At 57.0% G+C, this 22,568-nt stretch overlaps 1 protein-coding gene across 3 annotated transcripts in view; it reads right to left on the reverse strand.

Moving 5' to 3' along the window:
* NEURL1 (neuralized E3 ubiquitin protein ligase 1) overlaps positions 1 to 22,568 on the reverse strand; it is a 69,973-nt gene that overhangs the window by 11,630 nt on the left and 35,775 nt on the right. The window contains exons 1-3 of one of the 3 annotated variants that reach the window (XM_045568470.1): positions 21,952 to 22,009; positions 7,984 to 8,225; positions 7,340 to 7,661 (exon numbers count right to left, since the gene is read on the reverse strand). In XM_045568470.1, the coding sequence (XP_045424426.1) occupies positions 7,340 to 7,661; positions 7,984 to 8,085 (424 nt within the window). In that variant the 5' untranslated portion in view covers positions 8,086 to 8,225; positions 21,952 to 22,009. Of the gene's footprint in view, positions 1 to 7,339; positions 7,662 to 7,983; positions 8,226 to 19,289; positions 19,450 to 21,951; positions 22,010 to 22,568 lie in introns of those variants that run through there. The other 2 variants (XM_045568469.1, XM_045568468.1) reach the window with 2 other exon arrangements.

Raw genomic sequence — 22,568 nt, forward strand, 5'->3', positions numbered from 1 at the left:
AGGATGCCCCTGGGGACAGGAAGCTCACTACCTATCAAGGCTACCTATCCTCTATCTTTGAATAGCTATGACTGTTAGAAAAACTCTGGTGGTACGGATCCGTGTGTCCTACAGCCACTCCCTAGGGCTCCCTCTGAGTCTTCTCTTCTTTAGGATAATTATCCCCTTTAGGATAAAGATTTCCAGCCCAGGCTGAGATCCCCTTCCTGTTTCAGAGTGGGTCAGGGAAGGCATCTTGGAATAAACAGGATTTGACCTGGGCTGCAGGACAGGAGGGCTGGGATCCACAGACGGGAGAAGCCTGCAGGTGGGAGAACTGTTAGCAGATACCTGGAGACAGGTCTGGGCAAGGCCGACGAGGAGAGAGGGACAGAAAGGGGACAGGGGCCAGGTTGACAGGCCAGCTGTCACCCAAAGAGCCACCCAGCCCTGCCACATGCTGCCATCAGCGAGAGTCTCGTTTGTTTACACTCTCACATCCGGAGCCCGGGCTAATCTTTAACCGCGGGTCAGCCTGCAGCCGGGCCCCGTTTACTGTCTCCATAAACATCCTCCTGCTGGCTCGCATCTGGCACCGGGCAAGGGGAGGAGCAGGGGAGGGCGGGTGCGTGGCTCTGACAGGCAAGGGGGGTCTCTGCCCCTTTGGGCAGCACCCTGAAACCCACACCCAGGAAAGCTAGGAGAAACAAACACACTTTCTGAGGCTCACAGAGGGAAGGGCAGAATGTCCCAGAGTCACTTGCAGTCATAGACTCTCAGATTTATAGAATCTTCAAGCTACAGGATCTCATAGGTTCTCAAAATCATCTGGTCTAGGGGGTCTCACACTTTTTTTTTTAAGCAGTGGAATTCTTTTGTCCAACAGAACCAAAAGCCCTGGTTAGCATCTAGGAGGTGGACACAGAGCTGCCCCTCACTCTCCCTCTGCACCTCTGGGCTGCCTCTGCCACGCCTCTGTGGAACCCCAGTGTTCCAAGGAACCCAGTTAGAGAACCATAGATCTTGCTCCAAGAAACAATTCAGATTGCATGCTTTTACTTTCATCCAGATACGGGGACTTGGTTTTATGGCTCCCTCTTCTAGTTAGAGGGCTGGCTTGCTTGGGGGGTTGTCTCTTTTTATGGTGGGGAAGGCTGCTGTTTTTAAATTAGAGATGCCTTCTTAACCTAAAGACAATAGCCCTTTCCACTTGTGTAAACACTTTTATATATCTGAGAGCCTCACCGCTATCTGTGAAGTAACTGGGGCAGGTCTAATTATACCCAAATAACAGATGAGGAGGCTGAGGCACAGAGAAGCTGAGAAACTGCCTGAGCTGCTGAGTGGCCAAGTCGAATCTTGATTCAATCAGTCTCCTGCGCCTGAAATGAGGGCCTGGTCCCCAATACTGCAAGGTCCCAGCTCCTCCATACACATACACACCACCCTGAGCCCCCAGATCCCTCCAAGGTCCCCAGAACTGTGGCTTGGGCCAAAGAGATATCAGGGGCAAACAGGAAATTGCCATTTCTTTAAGTTAGAAATAGTCCAATGTTGGCAATTACATATATTCATTGTGGCAGAAAACTAGCGTGCACCGGGAACATGAGAACCAGCCAAAGCCCTCGGGAACCGCCAGGGAACTACACGGCAGACCCAGCCTCACCCCTACGCTGGGCATCTTCCTGGGACAAGCACTGCTGGGACCCTGGTGGCCTACCTGTGCCCAATATATGCAGCTGATCCGTGACGCCTTGAGCTCTCCTAAGCTCTACTCTGGAAGTCACAGGAGGGCCACACTCCCCACTCTTGGGGGGTACCCAGACTTAACAGGGAGATCAGATGGACTCACATCTAGGAAAGCTGGGAGGGACTGTAGCCCACATTCCTCGGTTCAAATCCCAGCTCCACCAACTGCCAGCTACATGATCTTGGGCAGGTTATCAGACCTCTCTGAGCCTCTGTTCCCTTGTATGCAAAATGGGCACAATAACAACTTTCTTTATATACAAAGAGGATTTATGCTGTCTTCTCAAACAGCAGGACAATACGTGCTACAAAACTGCTTATGCCACTTAGACCTCCATGTGCTTCAGAGCATCAGGAGGAGGGGGGCCACCTTGAAGAGGGGAGGTCAGGGAAGGCTTCCTGGTGGAGGAGAGGGTTTGGTGTGTGGCACTTATATAATTGGCGGAATTTGGGGTGAACAGAAAGGAAGAGCCTGGGAGGGTCTACGAAGCAGAAGGAACAAGAAGACTTTTTCTTAACCAAAAGGAAATGAAAATTGTCAAAGAGGAAGAAGTCATGATCAGCATCCTCAACTGTCCCCCCACCCAAGAGCTGGCTCAGGCTCCTTAAACTAATATTTGCCTCTTGGCCCCTGGCAACCACAGCTGAGGGTAAATATTGGTTTAGCCTGGGAAGCGGAAGCCCCAGATGGCAGTGTGGTCCTCGGCTGGGGACCGCTCACTCTCAGTGCCACCCAAGCTGAGGCACATCCTGGACAGGGGACCTGACCCAGGCCTTACCTCCGGAGCGTCCAGCCTCTCAAGCCTGGCCCGCCACCCCGAGAACCAACCCAGCAGTAGCCTGGCCCTCAGAAGGCTACCCTGAGAGTCTCCACACAGCTCTTTCCTCCTGAGGGACAAAGCAGAAGGCTGTGAGCCCCATAATACCCTCCTAGCACCCTCCTGGGCTCAGCCACAACCACTTTGATGTGCCAATAGGTCTCCTCCCTCTGACCGCATTCCCAGATCAGCCTGGGAGATCTGGGTTCCCGGCCCGGCCTGGCTTCCGACCAGCTGGGAGGATTTGGGCAGGCCCCTCCCCATCTCTGGGCCTTGCGCTTCTCCACTATTAACCATAAGTCCTTTCCTTGAACAACTTGACGGCACAGAAGCTGCTGGAAGCTTTCTACTCTCACGGCTCTCTCCCTTGTGGATACATACACAACCCACACCTGTGCACGCACCTCACCTCCACAAGTTACCCACTACCTTTCTACTTCATCTTTCCCCCCCTCCCCAAGGATCTGCTCCCCTACTGACTGCTAATTCCCCGCCTCTGTGTCTGTGCACACCCCTCCTATCTGGCCCAAATTGTTCCTCCTCAACCAACCCATTATTTTCACCTGCCTCAGTTCCTGACTTGAAGCTCATCTCCTATAAGAAGTCCTCCTGGATTGCTCCCCAGCTGCACCCTCACCATTTTCCTCTTCAGCCCACACTGAATTGCAGGATTGGATTTAGGCCACCTCACATCAGCCATATGGTGTGTCCCCAGTGGAAACACTCTTCAAGGAAAGGGGCTGGTTTTCAACTCTTCCATCTCCCCCCCGTCCCCTGCAGAGTGCCTAGGCTGTGGCGGGCACAGAGGGATGCTCAGCACCCTGTACGTGGAGTCTTGGCTCATCAGCCTCCTGCCAGGACTCACGGCTGCTCTTCCTGAGTCAACAGTTTTCAGAGGAGCAAGAAGACCTTGAAAACTGGGAGAGGAGCTTCTCTCTCCAAGTATTAATCACCCCATAAAACTTGTGTTTATTTAGTTGCTGGCGGGTCCTTCTTCCTGGAGGTAGGAAGCTGTTATTCTTGGAGTTACCAGCCTGGGCTTGGGCCAGGGTGCCCTGAGGAAAGAGGGTGATCTGCCCAGCTCCAGCGCAGCGGGGCGGCAGGCCAGCCTGAGGCCTGCTGGGGCCGTGGCATGGGCGACAGGGTCCCTGCGTTATGGTCAGGGCACGGAGGGCAGGATGAGGGTCAGGTGGGGGGAAGACACCAGCCCCTGCTTCCACTCTGTCCAGGGACACAGCCTGACTTGCATACCTACTACGTGCCAGGCAGCCCAGGACACCTCTGGTCTGAGGAGCAGATACGGCCCAGGTGAGGTCTGGAGGGCTGTGGCCGCAGGTTCCAGACGGAGGAGGAACAGGGGCAGGCCGGGCAGAAAATCCCTAAAGATCAGACACTGGCTTGAGGAATAATCATGCAAGGAAAGACTGGCCCAGCCTCAGAGCTGCCAAGACAGAGAGCGACCTTCTTCAGAGGAGAGACAGCAGGTGGGAGGGGACGGCAGGGATGACAAGAAGAGCCGGAGGACCCAGGCCCAGGGAGAGAAAGGGAAAGGCCCAGAGATACTATAGGAATGAAGTGGCGGGGAGAGGGAGAGGTGGGAAGGGGGGAAGAGAGGAAGGGGAGAGGAGGGACCCTCCGTTCAAGGCAGCAGGGACGTCCCAGGGGGCAGGGGCACGGGCAGAGGCAGGGAGCGCCCTGCCCACCTCAGACATCTCTTGAATGGATGCTCGCTCTGGCGCTTTTTTTATTTACCAAAAAAAAAAAAAAAAAATCAATTTAGGAAGAACAGAATGAAGAGATATTTTAATCTGCTAATTGAATTTAGGGGCCACAATCAGTGTTTGAAAATGCCCAGGGATTATGGTGATTTACAGCTGGGACAGGAATCCCGGGGGCTCTGGCCTTATCGGGTGTGCAGAGAAGAGCCTGTCAGGAAATCCAAACGCAACTGAAAATACCGCTGCAAACCCATTTATAGTCAAAGAGGGGGTGGGGCAGGCCGCCAGGGCTCTGGCCCCTCCCCAGCCCCTGAGGCTGGAAGCCCCAGTCACCTGGCACATTCCCCTTCATCCCCCCCTGCCCAGAACCCCCAGCACGTGCAGGCCCAGCCCAGCCTTCTCTTCCAAGGAGCCTTCCTGGACTCCATCCTCCCTCACTGACCTCCGCCCTCTCCGACTTCCTGCCTCCTTTTATGTTTAAACCTGCTGCAGGGTAACGGGAAACGCATCACTTTTGGTATCAGAACATCCAGTTCGAGTCTCAGCTCTGCCACATCCCTACAAGGACAAGCCAGGCCTTCTGTGGGCCTCAGTTATCTCCCTGCCAAATGGGGATAAAAAACACTCCTTCTGGGGCCTGCTGCTGAGGGGTTAAGTGAGATAACCGGATGGAAGCCATCTCGGCAGATGGCAGGGATCCTATGACACAGCCTTCAGCGATTTGCTGTCTTCTCTCGGGTTATGCCCTGCCGTTTGCTTCATCCCCAATTGCCCAGAGAGCGGAGGCTGTCCGTGGGCAGGGCGGGGTCTGCCTCAGCACCCCCACCCCCTTTCTTCATCTAACAAGTCATCCGCCCACCCACTCACCCACCCCACCACTCTCCCCCACCCACCCTGCGGGCTGGGCACGAGATTCTACCTGGAGAGGACACGACTGGGTAAGGGGGGGCCCTCCCTAAAGCCCTGCTGTCCTCCAGGGAAAGAGACACAGGGACGGACCCAGGTTCAGCCAATGCCTCATACTGAGAAGTGCAGGCACCATATGGTGGGACACAAGGATGGAGAAGAGAATTCCACCCAGGAAGGCTTCAGGGAGGAGGGGGCTTTAGAGCTAGGCCTCGAAGCCCAAGAGGGGACAGCCAGGAAGGGCATTCTTTCCTTCGGGAAAAGGACAAATGGTGCCCCACCTCTTTCCCCCAGCCACCCCCCAACAAGACGGTGACTTTCTCAAGAGCAGAGATATTCTCTGTCCTCCACCCTGAGGTCGAGCCCGGGGCCAAGGCATAGTGTCCACAACTATCACACAGACGGGAAGACAGGGGCTCAGGCGGATGTGCCAGGCTGGAGCTCAAACTCGAGCTTCGAGACCCCAGTGCCTAGAAGTGAGGGGCCCTGAGGCTACCAGAGCAGCCAAGGCGCTGGCAGGAGCCTTGGGTTAAGCACTGCCCTCTGCAGCACGGGTGGGGAGGGCTGACGGTCACCGACTCCCTCCTGTGCCTCCGCTGCTCCTCACAGGTCGGCTTTTTGAGCCTTCAAAAGAACCCTGAGAGAGTATTTGTTATTGCCCCCATTTCACAGACGAGAAAACTGAGGTCCTACCCCCAGCACAGGGTGAGGCCAGAATCCAGCCTGGGCCTGTGGGTCTCGGGAGTCCAGGCGCACAGGTGGGCAACCACCGCCCTTTCTGCCTGTGGCAGCAGAGGCCCTGCAGGGACACCCGTGGCACAGGCGGGGAAGGCACCTGGGCAAACACCTGGCCTCCCTTCTCCAGCTGCTGAGACCCGGCAGCCGGGTTTCAGGCTCCTAACATGTCAGCGTGAATGCAGAAACACTTTTATTGAGTTCAAAAACAGAAAGTTCCCAAACTACTAGTTAATAAAAACAGCCTCCTGATGTTTGGAACTCAACAGACAGGCTTCTGACTCATTTCTCTGTTTTTACTTTCACTGACTTTTTACTCAAATAAACGTGTTTCAAAAAGAAGAGCTTCCCTGTTACTAGGCTCTGAAGTCACAAAGGAAAGAAAATAGTTGTCCACCACATTCATGGCCTCTTTCTCTGCAGGGAGAGGCGGGTAGGGACGGGCAAGGAAGGCACGAGCATTGCTCGAGCGTATACCTGGTACCAGACTGTGCCGGATACTTTACTGACAGCCTCTTTAATGCAATCTTCCCAGCAACCCACTTTACAGATGAGGAAGCTGAGGCTCGCGCAGCCTCTGCCTGGAGACAAAGCCAGTTTGCTGACGGGCTGATCTGCACCCAGAACCTACATGTGCGCACACACACATACCCAAGTGCCTGTGCACGAGTACAGCCAGGTGGCAAGGATCCTGGACTGGGAGTCAGGTGACCTGGGTTCTAGTCCCACTTTAACCACAAACCCACTGTGTGACCCGAGGAAGTCTGAGATTCTCCGTGGCCCCTTCCAGCCCTGGCATGTGTGCCACTGCTGGGAAGCCTGGCACCTAGCGCTCCAGACAGCCTCTGATGCTCCTCCTCCTACCCCGGGGATGTTTGCCCTCCCGCTCCCCTGAGGGAGCTGCTGGCAGAGTCTTACCTCCCCTAGTACATTCCTTCTGCTTCTGCTCCCACCCTTGTACCCAACATCCCAGCAAAAGGCACCCGGGCTTAGAACCTACTACTTCTGGGCAGAGACTCGACCTCCCTGGACCTGCGTCTCCACCCCTGTGAGTCTGCCTGCCAGGGTTGCTATGAGAACGGGCAATGGTGAAGTGCCCTGTGAACCATGGTTATGACGATTAACATTAATTACTACCGGGAGGGGTGGTCTTGCGCTGTTTATGATTGTGAAGGGTGCACACCGCTCACGGGCACCACCTGAGCGCCTGCAGAGGGACGAGAGCTCACCCAGGTGCCACTGGCCAAAGCTGCGGGCCGGGAGGGAAGAGCTCCCTGCAGTTCCCACGAGGCTCCCAGAGATGCCCCTGTGGCCCTTGGCCCTGGGCTGCCACCAGTCAAGGAGGGTCCCTACACCTGACAGGATCGAGCATGCCAGCCAGCACCCAGAGGCCTAGGGGTACCCTGCGCCAGGGGCCAGAGCGCAGGCACTCACCAAGCAGCTGGACGCCCCGCGTGAGGCCGTAGACGTCCACCAGGGCCCAGAGCGGGTCGGCCGTGCAGACTCCGCTGAAGAAGAGCATGACGGCTGAGTCGTTGATGCGGTGGAAGACGCGGCCCTTCTTGTCCACCCAGAAGGCGATGATGTTGCCCTCGTTAGCAAACTCCTCAGGCAGCGCCTTGGCCCAGAAGCCGCTCTGGGACACCAGGTCAGGGCAGGCGTACTTGGGGAGCGAGTCAGGGTGGATGCGGGACGGGTCCTTGCTCGTGAAGCCCAGCCGCAGGGCCCCGCTCCAGCAGCACTGCTTCTTGGTGATCTGGGTGGCAGGGGTCGGCCTCAGCCCAGCCTCCCGCTCGGTCAGGCAGACCGAGGGCACCCCCGCAGGCAGACACCCAGGAGCGCCAGGCCAGCCTGCCCACCCCTCCACGCCTTCCCCTCCCCGGGGAGCCTCCCAGGGTCTGGGGGAGGAGGCTAGTGGTCCCTTCTTTGTCACACGGGGAGGGTCGGGAAAGGGAAGGAAGAGGGAAGCAGGCACGGAAAGGAAAGGGGAGGGCCAGCGTGTGGCTTTGGGTGGTGCAGGCAGCGGCTGAGGGACAGTCCAGAAGCCCAGGGATGCCGAGAGGGCGGGGGAGGCCCACCTTTAGCCTGACTTGCTCGTAGATGAGGACCGGGCGGTTGCTGAAGGTGATGGCATTGCAGAAGCTGGCCTGCCTCTTGACGGCCTTGTGGCTGAGGTCCATGAGGATCTGGGAGCCCTTGGTGTGTGGGTGGAAGAGCAGTGGCGTGGCCGGGAGCCCCCCGCCGGGCAGCACCGGCAGGCAGTGCTTCTGCTTGTGGTGGCATCGGTGAGAGGTGACAGGGAAAGGGCCCCCAATGGAGTCTGCAAAGGAACAGGCCACAGTGTCAGAGAACTTACCTGGTCGAGGAGTCTGACCAGGGTCCCCTAGGGAAGCACAGAGGGCTGGGCACAGCAGAAGTTACCCACTGCCCAGCGTTCCCGCCACTACCGCCACCTTTTACCACCACCCTCCCCAAGCCACTGTCTCCTGCCACCGTCGTCTCCTACTTTGCCATCCGATGCCACACTCCACTGGCTTACCACCCTCCACCCTCTCCCCTCATTCCCCACCCCTCGCCTCCTGCCACCCCCCCTCTTCCACCACCCCCGCCCACCATGAGATACATCACCACTTACTATCTGCCCACCGCCAGCCACCAATTTATTCATTTATTTTACTCAATAAATACTCGTTACATATCTGCTGAATACCAAGCTCCGTCCTGGGCGCTGGCGATATAGACAGGACACGTACATGGATCTTGTCCTCAGGAAGCCAACAGTCCAGGCAGAAAGAGTCATGGACAGACATCGCGGCACAAAAAGGCACACAGTGCTGACACCAAAACGACTGACTGGCAGGTCACGTCTCGGGAAAGCGTCCTGGGGACTACCGGAGCTGGGCTGACAGGGCTGGGCTGCAGTGGAGGTGACCGGGGGCTGCCTCGGGAGCCCAGGAAGGTGGGGGGGCTGTGCCCACGTCCCCCTCCCTGCAAGGCCACTCCCTGCACCCCAGGCTTCCTCCCTGCTTTACAGGACCCGAGCTTGAAGCATCCGGGGCACAGGTGGCCTCCGGGTCTGCCACAAGATCCCCTGGCCAGGGAGGCCTGGCGCTTTCTTCTGCAGATGGGTCTACTGCATCCCAAAGTGGGTCGGAGCACCGGCAGGGCTTGGCCGAGAAGACACTTCACAAACGTGCAGTTGGCCTCCAGGAGACAGGACAAGGAGAGGAAAGAGTATGGGGTCTACGTGTGGGTGGCTTGTGTCTGTCACTGGCTGTGTGACCTTGGGGAAGACTCTTCCCCTCTCTGGCTCTAAGACAAGTCGCAGCAGCACCTGCGGCATTAATATGCAGGCTTGAGGGCTGGGGGCTGGGATGGGAGGTGCTCACTTGTCCCCAAGATCTGTGTCCCTCCTCAGAAAGTGGAGCCCCACCCATGCCGTCATCTGGAGGAAAGAGAGCCACGAGACGGCGGGGAGGGGAGAAGAGGGTAGAGGAGCAGAAAGCCACAGAGTGGGACAAGGCCTTCAGGAAGTTTCGAATTTTGGTCCCTCCAAGGCAAGAACTTGATGATGAGAGAGCTGGTTGGCATCAGGCCTGCCCAGACCCTTCCACTCCCTAAAGGTAAGGGAGGAGGGGCTTCCAGGAAGGAGATGGAAGACAGGGAGGGCGGGGACAGGGAGAGAGGAATCCTGGAAGCCAGGAAGACCCACCCTATGTCCCGGCTGTGTTTGCTTTGGTTTGCATCCCTTTGCATCTTTGCTCCCTCCTTCCCCAGAGGGCCCCAGACACCAGGCACCAGAGCCCAGGCCCAGCCAGACACCCTGTGCATTGGGCCTCTCTGGAGGGGGAACTCCCCTTGCCCTCACCAAGGGGACAAGACAGTGGTGACTGAACAGTGCAAGGGCCTTGGAAGCCATGAGGCTGTGAGGGCTGGAAGTGCTCAGAGGAGACCCAGACAGTCTGGGAAGGCTACCTGGAAGACGCTGGGTGGCCCCTGGTTAGTGCAGAGGAGGGGAGGTGATTCCAGGGACAGGGACAGTTGGGCCAAAGGGCAGAGAGTGGCACCGGCTACAGGTGCCCTGCCTGGAAAAGATGCTCCCTGGGCTCAGGCCAGCCTCAGACACGGCTTGACTTTTGGTTTCAAAAAATACCCGCTGGTGAAAGGCAACATTACACATTGTTTAGGGATATAGCCATATGCAGAACTGAGAGCATAAGGGAAAAAACCCTGCTGTGTGAATGGATTACAATGGAGTTATTACACAATGGAATCCTACCACACAATGGAATCCTACTACACAATGGATTACTACTCTGCACAATGGAATGCTACTCTGCAGTAAAAAGTAATGTACTACTAATACGAATAACAACATGGATGAATTTCAAAATCATTTTGCTGAGTGAAATAAGGCAGTTTAAAACTACAAAAGAGCACACGGTCCATGCAGCAACTGTGGGGCCTCCGCTCCCTTCAGGGCCCTTCCTCTCCCTCTACCTTGTCCCACTTTTACCAGACTGCAGGGCATGCAAACCAAGCTCCAGTGACACAACGAACGCAGATAAGCGGGGGCCTGGGTGGTGGAGGAGGGAGGGAGGGGTTACCAAGGAGCACAGGTCACAGCTAGGCCACATGTTCTTTATCTAAATTGCGGTGATGACTTCATGGGGCCATATGTATGTTAAAACTCACCAACTGGACAACTGAAACATGTGCAGTTTAATGTATGTCAATTATACCTCAATAAAGTTTTTTTAAAACCTGCTAAGCCCAGCTGCTGATCAGAGCCTCTCGTTTGGGCTTCCCCCTCCCCAGCCTCCGCCCAGAGTGCACGGAGCCATTGCAGACCTGCAATCCCTTCAAAACGCTTCCTCTCTTTCCCGCCCAACCCTGCTGAGGTTCTGGGGCCCTGGGTAAAGGCCCAGAAAACACTGCTCTAGGCAAATATGGCAGAGACACTCGGGCTGGAGACACCGGCCCTGGACGGACATTCCCCAAGGCCCCCTTTCCACAAGGAGGACCCGGGGGTGTGGGCTGGGGGTGTGGCAGGGGCAGCACAGGCCTGGCACCCTGGCTGACAGAACAGATGGGCTAGCACTCTGGGAGGCCAAGGTGGGTGGATCATTTGAGCTCAGGAGTTCGAGACCAGCCTGAACAAGAGCGAGACCCCGTCTCTACTAAAAATAGAAAGAAATTAGCTGGACAACTAAAAATATATAGAAAAAAAATGAGCCGGGCATGGTGGCGCATGCCTGTAGTCCCAGCTACTCAGGAGTCTGAGGCAGAAGGATTGCTTGAGCCCAGGAGTTTGAGGTTGCTGTGAGCTAGGCTGACCCCATAGCACTCTAGCCCAGGTGACAGAGTGAGACTCTGTCTCAAAAAAAAAAAAAAAAAAAAGAACAGATGGGGAAGGTAGGAATAGGGAGACCCTGGTCCTGGGGGCACAGACATGTGGCCACCAAAAGGCACACTCATGGGCACACACAGACCTGTGAGCACATGAAGGTAATCCTGACCCTAGGGCCTCATCCTCTCCCTTACTCCTGAGACCAGGAACCACACATGCACACACAAACTGTGCACACATGCATGTATTCATGTACACACGGATGTACAAAACAATACACATTAAACACACACCTGTCCCCCATGGGCCATACATGTCTAGTAATAATGGCAGCCATTGGTCAAGCGCTTATACGTGCCAAGCTCTGGACTGGGAGTTTTACATACACTTACCAGTTTCACCCTTACAGGAAAACTTGTGAGGTAGGAAGGGACATTATTAACCCATTTTACTGAGGACAAATGTGAGCCTCATTAAGTGGTTTGCCCAAGGTCACACAACCAGTAGGAAAGGGATCTAGGAGCTAAACCCAGCAATCTGACTCAAGAGACTATGTCATTAGCATTAATAGCCAGGAAACCACCATTCTGATGTGTTGGATACATTTTTTTCAATGCTCGTTAAAATATAGTTGTAACTTATAAAATATAAAAAAAAATTGTCATCCATGTACCACCTAAAATCATCTCAGCACCCTGGGGGGTATGTGGCATTCTATTATGTTGCCACCAAAACACAGAAATACAAACCACGTTCTCAACCCTCATCCACTGATGGTGGGACGCAAGCCGGGCAGCCAATGTGGAAATCGGCTTGGCAGTTTCCCACAAAGTTAAATGCCTACCACGTGACCTGGCGCCTACCACGTGACCCAGCGCCTATCACGTGACCCGGTGCTCACACTTCTGGGCACTTACCCATGAGGACATGTTCACGCAACGACCTGTACACAAATGTACATCAGTTCTACTCACAATAACCCAAAACTGAAAACAACTCAAATGTCCTTCAACTGGTGAATGGATAAATAAAACGTGGCACCTCCACACCACGACAGCCACTCTGAAGGGAAAAGGAATGTGACACTGACACACACAGCAAAGCACGCTAAGTGAGAGCCACACATAAAAGGCTTCACGCTGTATGACTGCACGGTATGGCACTGTGTCCTCAGCCCCTCCCTCCGTACTCAGCTCACTTCGGGATCAGTGCCCACCAGCCACCTCTGGGGAGACTACTTGAAAACCCTCTCTGGTCTGCTGGGCATCTCCTGCCCTTGGACCGTGGGCTCCTGTCCCTCGGCAGACCCCAGCTGGACTCCTGACTCACCCCTCCCTGGGCACCCCACACCCGATCTGCCAATCCAGCCTCAGGAATAAACGCCCCAGGGTTCTGCCCCTCCTGTCCACCCTCCTGCCACAGCCCTAACTCAGACCTCGTCACTTCTCTTCTGAACCAGGGCCAGGGCCACCACGTACAGCCACGTAGGCTGTGCCCTGCACCCTTCCAGGAGGTGCTATTCGCATGGACTACGATGTGAGTGGTACTCTCAGAGTCCCTCATCCATCTCAGCTGGCATTAAACCCGCAGGGGTAGGGGGAGCAGAAAGCAAAATGAGAATGAACCCGGAGCACAGCTCTGATGCCGAGGGTCCAGAGGGGACAGCTGGGGGCAGGGCTCCCTCCCAGCACTCGAACATACACCATGACCCTTAAGTCCCCATTCTGTGGCTGGGTTGTGATTCAGACTGGTTAAGCAACTCACTTGAGGTCACACAGCCAATTATGTGGCAGAACTGAGACTTGAACCCTGGTCTTCCAATGCCATGTCCAGGGTCCTTTACCCTACTCAGCGTCTAATACTAGAGCCTGTTTTCCCCAGAGTCCAAGACGGCGGGCTGTGTGGACGACGCGGCCACAGGAAAGGGGCCCACGCTGGTGGGCCTGTGGGCTGCGCAACTGCTCCTGGCAAATGGCCCTGGGTGGGGCCCCGACTGTGCCACCTGGCTGCCAGCAGAGCTCCCAGGGAGGGCCCCCTAGTGACAGGTTTACCATCTCTTGGGAGCCACAGGGGAGGTACCCACTCAGGCGAGGCTGCTACTGACATGATGGAAACTGCCCCCTCGGCCCATTCCTCCTGGGCATTTATGAGCTGCCAGACACAAGCCTGGCCAGCCCTTGGGGTGACCCTCAGCTGGCTCTGGATCACATTCCTGCCTCTCGGTGGGGTCCCCGGGCAGACGCCTGGACACACAAAGCCTCCAGACTGACCTCCCCGCTGCTCCCACAAGGCTCCGCCCAGAACCACTGGCAGAGCCCCAGATGCCCAGCCAGGGAGAGACAGGGAGGGAGTTGACCACCCGAACCAGGGCAGCGGCACCGATACTGACGACGACGCCCAACCTCTGCACGGCTTAGCGGGCAGCGTCTTGATTCACGCTCCCAATGCCACTCTGACATAGATCCTCAGAAGTTAAGTTACACGCTGAGGTCACCAACCAGAGTGAAGAGTCCAAATCTGAACCCAAGGCGTGGCTGCCTCAACGCCCAGCAGCTCTGTCATTAACTGTAAGACCTCTGAGAGCCTCACTTGTCTCATCTGTAAAATGGGGTCGAGGCTAGACCTTCTTCATGGGATCCTTGTGAGGATTAAAAGATATGGTGCATGCAAAATTCAGTAAGTGGTTGTTATTATTATTGTTGTTACTACTTACACCACTCTCTGCTTTCCTACCTCCACACCTGTGCTCGAGCCGTGGCCTCGCCTCACCTGCACCACTCCAAACCCCACCCACCACCACGCCCCTCTCAAGACCCAGCCGAATCCCACTGCCTCAAGACCGCCTTATTCTGAAGCCACGGCCCTAAATACCAGCACTGGCATCATCGTTTCCACCTCCTGTAAGGGAGGCTGGTCTCACACTCTGGGCAGTGGGTGGGGCTCAGAGCATGAGCCCTGGAGGCAGGAGGCCCAGCCAGGCCACACACCTGCTGTGTGACTTGGGGCAGGTTGCTTCGCCTCTCTGGACCCTGGTTTCTTTCTCTGTAAAGTAAGGCCCATCCTAGCTGCCCCGCCCACCTATCCAGGCTGTTTTGAGGACCCAGTCAATTCATAAATGTGGAAGAATTTTGCAAACTTTAACACCTGATCCCAACATAAGGTCTTTTTTTTCTTTTTTCAAAATAAAAGCAACAACGACCCTAGCAAGGGCTGTAGTCAGGCGTGACCACAAGAAACAGTCAGTTCATTTCAGCCCAGTGAGAGGCTGCACACCGCAGTCTTATGTTACCCAAATGCCCTAATCTCAGATTGTCAGGGTGGTCCTGACTTGGACTCACTTACACACATTAATTGAACAGGGCTCCCTCTGGGGGAAAGAATTTGGAAGACCAGTTGGAAGGGTGAGGACTCCTGACTCCCACCCTTCCTGGGAGGACAGGTGGGAAGGGGATTGGGGGACAGAAAGGATTGTAAACGAAGGGTTTGCAAGCTAATAACTTGCCTGAGGTCACATAGCTGGCAGGTAGTAGAGCTGGGCTCTGAACGCAGATCTGTCACGCTGCGCAGAGATTCCTCAGTGGGCCCACACTAGCTGGCCAGCACACTCAGTCCCCTTTCCCTACGTGAACCTCCGCTTCACCAAGTCGGTTTCTCCAGGACCTCTGCAGCCCCCACGCCCACACCTTTGTCGTTTATGGCCCAGGGTGAAGGGCCATGTTAGCACCGTGTCATCTCCCGGCTATGTGTACAGCAGATCCTGCCACTCCCTGGAAGACTGAAGGAATTCATGGTGACAAGGTGAGTGAAGCAGAGTGGCAGGGAACGGCAGGACCAGCACCTTCAGAGCCAACCTAATCTCTACACCAAGCCTCCCGCTCTCACTCCCTCTGCGACATGCCCGTCTCCGACATTTCCAGCAACCAGATGGGCACACAGCTGTGCCTCCCAATATTCTCATGCTGGGAGAAGGACCAGTCTTCCTCCTCCCCCTCCCCTGTTCCACCCCAAGATTCCAGAAGGTGATTGCAGATGATAACTATTCTGGGTTCAGCTCCCTGTCCCCGCCCTCCCAGTGCCTCCCCAAAGCCCCCCAGGCACGGCTTGGCCGCACCGGTCCACACCCCACACAGACCATTACCCTTCGTCCCCTCACACAAACCCACGCTCACGCGTGTATACATACATGAACACAGACAGTGGGTGTGCCTCATGGCAGACGTGAGCACCCAGGGGACACTGTCGCGGAGGCCCCGGGGGATGCAGAGGCAGCCGGGTGCGTGTGCACACACAGGCCTGGGGGAGCCTCCGCAGAGACCTCCGCAACAGCACATCCCACTTACGGAGCAATTACTGTGTGCCAGGTGTACTGCCCTCGTGCCCATAGCTCACTAAATCCTTCCTACCACTGCGGGGCAAGACCTGCCATCCCCAGTTTACAGAAGTGGGCTCAGAGTCACTCAGACAAATGAGGGGACTGACTTGAAGTCACACAGCCAGCAGGCGCGGAACACCGTCCGCCTCCCCTTCCTCTCCAGCTTGGGTCTCACCTCTCAGGCAGCTCCCCCCACCTCCCCCAGGCCACCTTCAGCTCCAACTGCTGCGTGGTCCAGCGGACAAAGGCCTCTATCTTCCCCATCGACTCACTGACCAAGCACCTACTGTGTGCCACTGTGTGCCAGGCACAGGGCTGAGGTCAGAATACGGAGATGGAGCAACTCGATGCCCGCCTTCCTGGAGCCCACAGGCTCCAGCGTGTGTGGGCGCTCGTACACACCTTCGGGCTCCAGGGCGCTCACCTTGGCCTAAGCCCCCAGAGCTGCAGCCAGGAGACAGGCGGCTCCCTCTGTGCTAATCTCAGGTCTCATAAGGCCATTGGGTGCTTTCTGCCCTGCTGCCTGTGTGAGGATTAGGGAACCCAAGAAGGACAAACAGGGAGTCAGTAGAAGGGACAAGACCGTACTTCCCCTCTGAGGCACCAGCAGTATGGCCAGAGTCAGCCATTTCCCTTTCGGGGCCACAGCACTCCCCACCCCGACCCCTGTGACAGGAGGGAGTGGGAACCAATGTCTCAGGTCCCTGCACCCAGCATCCTCCAACACTCAGGAACTGTCAAATCCAGAGACGCACCTGGCAGTGCCATGTATGTGTGGGTGCATGTGTGTGTGTCACCCATACGTCAACCTCTCAGCAAACGGAGGGAGCACTGAAGGAGGTGAAGGAGAAAGGGAGGGAAGAGGAGAAAGAGAAGGGAGGGATGAAGGGGTAAGGGGAGAGGAGGCCTCCCAGTGTTAGCACTGCCCCCCTCTGTGTGCCCCCTCCCTGCCCTGCCAGCCTGCCCTCGGGACCGGGAGCAGCTCTGGAAACCTGCCGATGAGAGACCAGGCATGTAACTGCTGAAACCATTTTCCAAATGGGAATTCATTTTCCCATCGGCCCCCTGCCAGGCTGCTCCCAGGGGAGCACGACTCACCACCACACACATGCACACGCACGCACACACACACACACACAGGCAAGTCACAGACACAGAGGACCACAAATGTGGCTGCCCCCACATGGAAATGCAGGCGCGATAACACACAATCCCTTAAACACAGAGACACATCACACAGGTACACAGAGACTCAGAACACAGATGCACGATCTGTAGACACCAGAAAAGAGAGAGCCAAGACACATCCACAAACACACGACTAGAAACACACACACACACACACACACACACACACACACACACACACATACAGTCCTTGGCCCCTCTGTCACCCTCCCCTCACCCACCGTAACCCAGCAATCCAAAATCTATGGCCTGAAACAAACCAAAAGCCCAAGGCCACAGTGAAAATACAACCAAGGACCATTTAAATGTGTCTTCAGGAGTCCAGCCCGGCGGAGGGCACCCCTGAGGAGGAGCAAAGCCCTGCATCTCTGCTGGCCGCAGCTCACTTCCCAAAAGGGGGCGAAACCAGAGCCACTGGGGCAGCCAGCGTGCCTGGTCAGGGGGTTTGTGGGCACAGGCAAACCACTCCTCTCCACACCCCCACCTCCCCCCCTTCTACTCATGCGGGTGGCCGGCTGAGGTAGAGGCCAAGGCCAACTTAGGGGAGCCGAGCCGACGGTGGTCCTGGCAAGGGGATGAAGGCCAAGGCAGATGGGGGCATGTGATCAGGGCTCCCCAGTGGCCACCCAGCCTGGATGCCCAACTCCCAGAGTGCTCAGTGCACCCCAAGCAATGGTCCTGTCCTCAGGGAAATGGGACATACAGGGAGGAGGGAATAGGACCCTGGGCTCAGACTGCCTTCCCAAGCCCTCTTGATCTTCCCCGTGTTGAGTTCTCTATCCACAGTGATTCAGGTAACCCTCACTATAATCTTACAAGAAGGGCACTTTTACTAGCCCCATTGAGAGATGAGAAAACTAACGCTCAGGAAGACACCTGCCCTCATCACAACACACGTCTGTCCACTCCACAGCATGAGCTCAGGTGGTCTTAGGTCCTCACCCCACTACAAACCCTGGGCTCCCAGGCAGCTGAAGGACAGTGTGCTATGTCCTGAGCCTGCTCTGAGGGCCTCTCTGTCCTTCCCAAGATTCAGGCTTGCCCAAGTCTGACTCCAGTGGAAAATGCCAGTCGGCTCAGACCTTCTGCCAACAGGCCCCACTGGGGCCAGCGAGCCCTGAGAAGAGACCCGGCCTGCAGACGGGCAGGGCCAGGCCCAGGCCCAGGTCAGCCCTACCCAAGTCTCAGGCCAAGGCCCAGGCCACTGGCACTGCCCCTACCCTCGCTCTGGATTAAGTGTCTTCCAGGGCCTTCCATCTGTCACTTGGCCCTCCAGGACCAGGACGAAATTCATTTCCTTTTAAGAGAGCCAATGATTTGCTTTTCCCATGTCTTTCCCTGTCTTTTTCTTTTTTAATTACAAATTACTCTCCCAAAGTCCAGAGCCTGGAAGGGGGAAGCCACCTGGTCATCAGTTCTGGCCACGGCTGCTCACTCACTCCAGCCACCACCACCTCCTTCCTTCCTGGGCCTCTCCCAGGGGCCTCAGTGTCCACCGGACTCAGCAGATGGAGGCTACCCCGTCTCCTAACACCCTGTCCGAGCGAGGAGGAGGAAACATAGGGGAGTGTGGCAGGGACTCCCCAAGGTCAGCCCATGCTATTCTGGCACCAGCCAGTTTGTAATGGAATCCCAGTTCCCAGGACCCAGGGAAGACAAATAAGTCCCCAGGATGGCTTCCCCTTTCTGGGTCTGGTACCGCCACACTGGCCATGCTGCTCCCAAGATCACAGCACTAAAGCCAGGGGGACGAGAGGACAGGAGATGGGGTGAGCAGCAGCCCTGTGCACAGGGAGCCGGCCACCCTCCCTCCCTTCCACCCCTTCTCCCCGCCTGTGGCTCCGTCTGGCTGTGGACCTGCACCCCAGGGGTCAGGAGTTTATTGGGCTCCCCCGCAGAGTACATTGGAGGTCAGGCAATGTGGGGCGCTGTCACTTGCACGCCCGTGTGCCTAGGCACAAGCCAGCACAGGTACGCACCCACGGACACCTCCGTCGCACACTCACAAGCACAGACACACACACACACTCGTGCACACACACGTGCCCACACGTCTTCCCCTGGCCCCACGGTGGAACACAGCACTACCTCCAAGGCTCACATCCCGGGTCAGACAGGTCCCCCCAGCTGTCTGTCTAACTGGTTTGCCTCAGTCCCAGGGAGAGGCGCGTAGGGCAGCCCAGGACTTCACATCCCACTTGGGGGCTGGTCAGTGCCGGCTAAGAGCACAAGGAGGTAGGACAAGGAGACTTTGTGGGGCCCTCGGCCGCCCGACCTCCCCCTGGCTGCCAGGGAGAGCCCCCCTCTTCCTGCTCTCCGCTGTCCCTCGCTTCCCCTCGCTTCCCCACCCCGCAGCCCACCAAGGAGTGAAGGGCAGGGGATGACCCGGCTCTCAGCCCCAGCGCCCTCCCCCGCGCTCCCCAGTTGCTCCCCAGGCTGGGGGTGAGCGCCCCGGGGCATCCGGGGGGCCTTACCGTGGAGGGTGCTGCGGGTGATCTGTCCCCCCATCTCAGGCAGCGGGCAGCGCGGCCAGCTCCGCTTGGCCGGCCGCTCGTCACCCAGCCGCCCCGGCCGGCAGCTCCCCGCCCGCTCCCCCGCCCGCTCCCCCGCGGCCGGCCGGCATGGCAGGGCCCGCGCCCCGCACCCGCCCGCCGCGCCCTCCGCGCCCTCCGCACGCGCGCGCCCGCCGCGGGCCACACACGCACGCGCGCACCGCCCCGCCGCCGCCCCCGCCTCCGCTCCCACCCTCCCCAGCTCCCCGCTCCTACAGCGAGGGGATCTGTCATGTTTATTTACATAAGGAGGAGGAGACGGGAGGCTTCCTGAAATAGCAGCCGGCTCCAGAAGGCGCGGAGATGCCCCGGCCTGGCAGACACACGCACCGCACCGCGCACACGCACACCCCATGGATGGAGTGTCACACGCACACGCCCCTCTCCTCCAGTCGCCCAGGCCGACTGCCACTCGTTCTTAGGTCCTCACGCGCTTACTACATGCAGACTGGGTGAAGTGACAAGGACCCAATGTTGAGCAAAACAGACACAGTCCCGGCCCTCAGGAGGTTCCAGTCAAGCCCGTGGAGCTTGTTAACAACACCGCTCCTGTCTCCATGTACAGGCACTGACTCCTCCGGTCCGCACGGGCTGAATGAGGAGGTGTTGGCGTTATTATCAACAGGTACCATTTTGATTATTGTCACTATCTTACCGTTGAGAAGAAGGAGACGAAGAGAGGTTATTCACCCAGAAGGTGGCAGGGCAGGGATGCAAACCCAGGCAGTCTGGCACCAGATTCCAGGCTTCTACCCCACGCCTAACGTCCCTTCAACAAGCACACATCCTCGACAGACCTACACTGCCCATGTGCACCGCATACACTCGCTGCGTGCCAGGCACTGTGCTAAGTATTTCCCATGTATAAACTCAGCTAATCCACAACCTCCCTTTGGGAGTTGGAATCACCCCATTTTGCAGGCTATAAAGCTGAGGCTCAGAGAGGTTATACTGCAGGGAAGATGAAGTGGGCTTCAAACCCAGACCTGCCTGACATCGAAACTCATGCTTTTTCCAGGAAAGGGCAAAGAGCAGGGGCTCCTCTGGCTTGGGGAAGAGGAGACAGGTGACAATGGACCTTCTTAAGGAATCAGAAGGGTTCTATGTGGTGGCAGAGCCTAGCAGTTTTCCAGTGGACACAAGGTGATATCCCAGAGATGGAGCCTGACTGAAGGCAGAGGAGACGGGACAGGCAGTAGGGCTGGACTTCTCATCGGCTGATAGGTGACCCAGACAGAGGCTAGAGATGCCATCCTGGAAACCTTGGAGCAAAAAGACCCATCTGTGACCTGGGCAGGGGCTTGATACCTCAAAGCCCACAGGCAGGAAGTGGGGCTGGATGTGCCCGTGAGGGCTCCCTGGTCAGACAGAATCCCCAGTGGGCTTCAGAAAGAAACTCCCTTCCTTTTCAGCCACAGCTGCATCTGCCCTCTGGCCCCATCTAGGGAACCTCAGTCCCCTTGGCTCTCTGAACCCATTCAGCCCCCAAGACCCTCCCACCACCAGGCCACCCCTTCTTTCCTTGCCTTTCCCGTCTCCTGCTCCCTCCTGCTCCTCTTCCCTTTGGGGTGCAACTTGGTGTCCATGGTGGGCTGCCCAGCTCAACTCTCTCCTCACCGAGTCCTTTCCCATCCCTGACTCGCAGGCCCAGCACCCTCCTTCCCAGCCTGAACCTGCTGCCTCGGAACTTACGGTCTAGGGCTGAGCCAGCAATGGCAGAATAAAACAGGGAACAAAGTCACTGGGCATCACAGACACCAAGATCTCTGAGGGGAAGAGCCTCCAGAGAACACTGGGTCCAGCCCCTACCTTCAGACGGGCCCATTTTACAGGGATGGCACGGGAGACTTTGCCAAGGTTGCACACGGGCTAGAGGGTAAGGAGGACTTGAAGTCAGGAGTAATGTCTTCCAGTGCTGTGCTTAATATGCCATATAAGTCAGGGCATCAGGAGGTATAGAAGACAAAACTGGATAAGGGAAGGGGACAGCTTCTCTTGTATGAGGTAGGGGGAAGTGGCTGGGGTCTGGAGAGGTTGGGGCTGGGAGGCAGCCCACCGGGGAGGAGCTGGGAGGCAGCCCCTGGCTGCTGCAGTGTTTCTTCCATCAAGAACAAGGGATAATTTGATTGCACTGATGAGTCACCTGGCATTTGGGGCTTAAGAATGACCTGCCAAGGCCATCCTCCCTACCCACTAGGCTGGGCCTGGCACAAGGGAACAAGGAGCAGGAAACCCCAGGCGAACGCTTCTTCCCATGCCCAGAGCCAGGACAAGAGCGGAGTCCACTGCCTGAGGCTGGAAGAGAGAGAGATGTGGAGGGAGATGAAGACAAAGGCACACAAAGAGAGAGAGGGAGCGTGTGCCCTGTGCTGCAGAGAAACCGGAGCCAGGGAGCCCAGAGGGCGTCCTCTGGGGCTGGGACAGGTGCCCCGGCAGTGACAGCTGCCAGCCGCCCAGGATGATGGGAACACAACAGGTGCAGAGGCGGGGGCGGGGACTGAAAGGGAATCTGAGCAAACAGCCCTCTTGCCCCAGGCCCACTGCCAAGCAGCCCTTTCTCGGACCCGCCAAGACACAAACACACCTGCCTGCGCTTCCCAGTTCTGGGCCTCGGGGCCAGCCTGGACTCAACAGAGCAGTTGTCATCCGTGCCAGGCAGAAAGGACCAAGCAAGGAAGAGACCAGCTTCCTACTCCCAGGACAGAGTGTGCCAGATACAGCCCACACCCACAGAGCCCCCACTGGAAGCAAACATTTGCCCTGAGATAAGATCTCTGTCACCGGCCAGGAAGGGTGGATAGATGTGCCCACCCCACCCATGCGGAGGTTGGGAGCTCTGGTCTTGAGGTCAGGCGGGCAAGCTACTGAGCTTCTCTGGGCCTCCGAGATCTCTTCTCCGCGATAGAAATAACAAGGCCCGAGTGCTTGTGAGAACAGAACAACATGGCACCCAGAAGGCTTGTGGTCTGGCGCAGTCTGTGAGGGCGACTATTGCTGTTGCTGTCTCTTCGGAGACCCCGAGAACCTAATGGGGGCCAAGGTCTCTGCCCGGCCTTGGAAAGGAATGACTTGGGATGCAGGATGTGAGCACAGCACTAAGCACACATGTCACTCCAAGGAGGACAAACGGAGGACCTGCTTTAGTAAGAACCATCCACACACCGTGTTGGCCCATCTACTCAGTACCCAGCCCCCCCGCAC

Source organism: Lemur catta, chromosome 14 (assembly GCF_020740605.2).
Source record: "Lemur catta isolate mLemCat1 chromosome 14, mLemCat1.pri, whole genome shotgun sequence".
In the NCBI taxonomy this organism is placed as follows: domain Eukaryota; kingdom Metazoa; phylum Chordata; class Mammalia; order Primates; family Lemuridae; genus Lemur; species Lemur catta.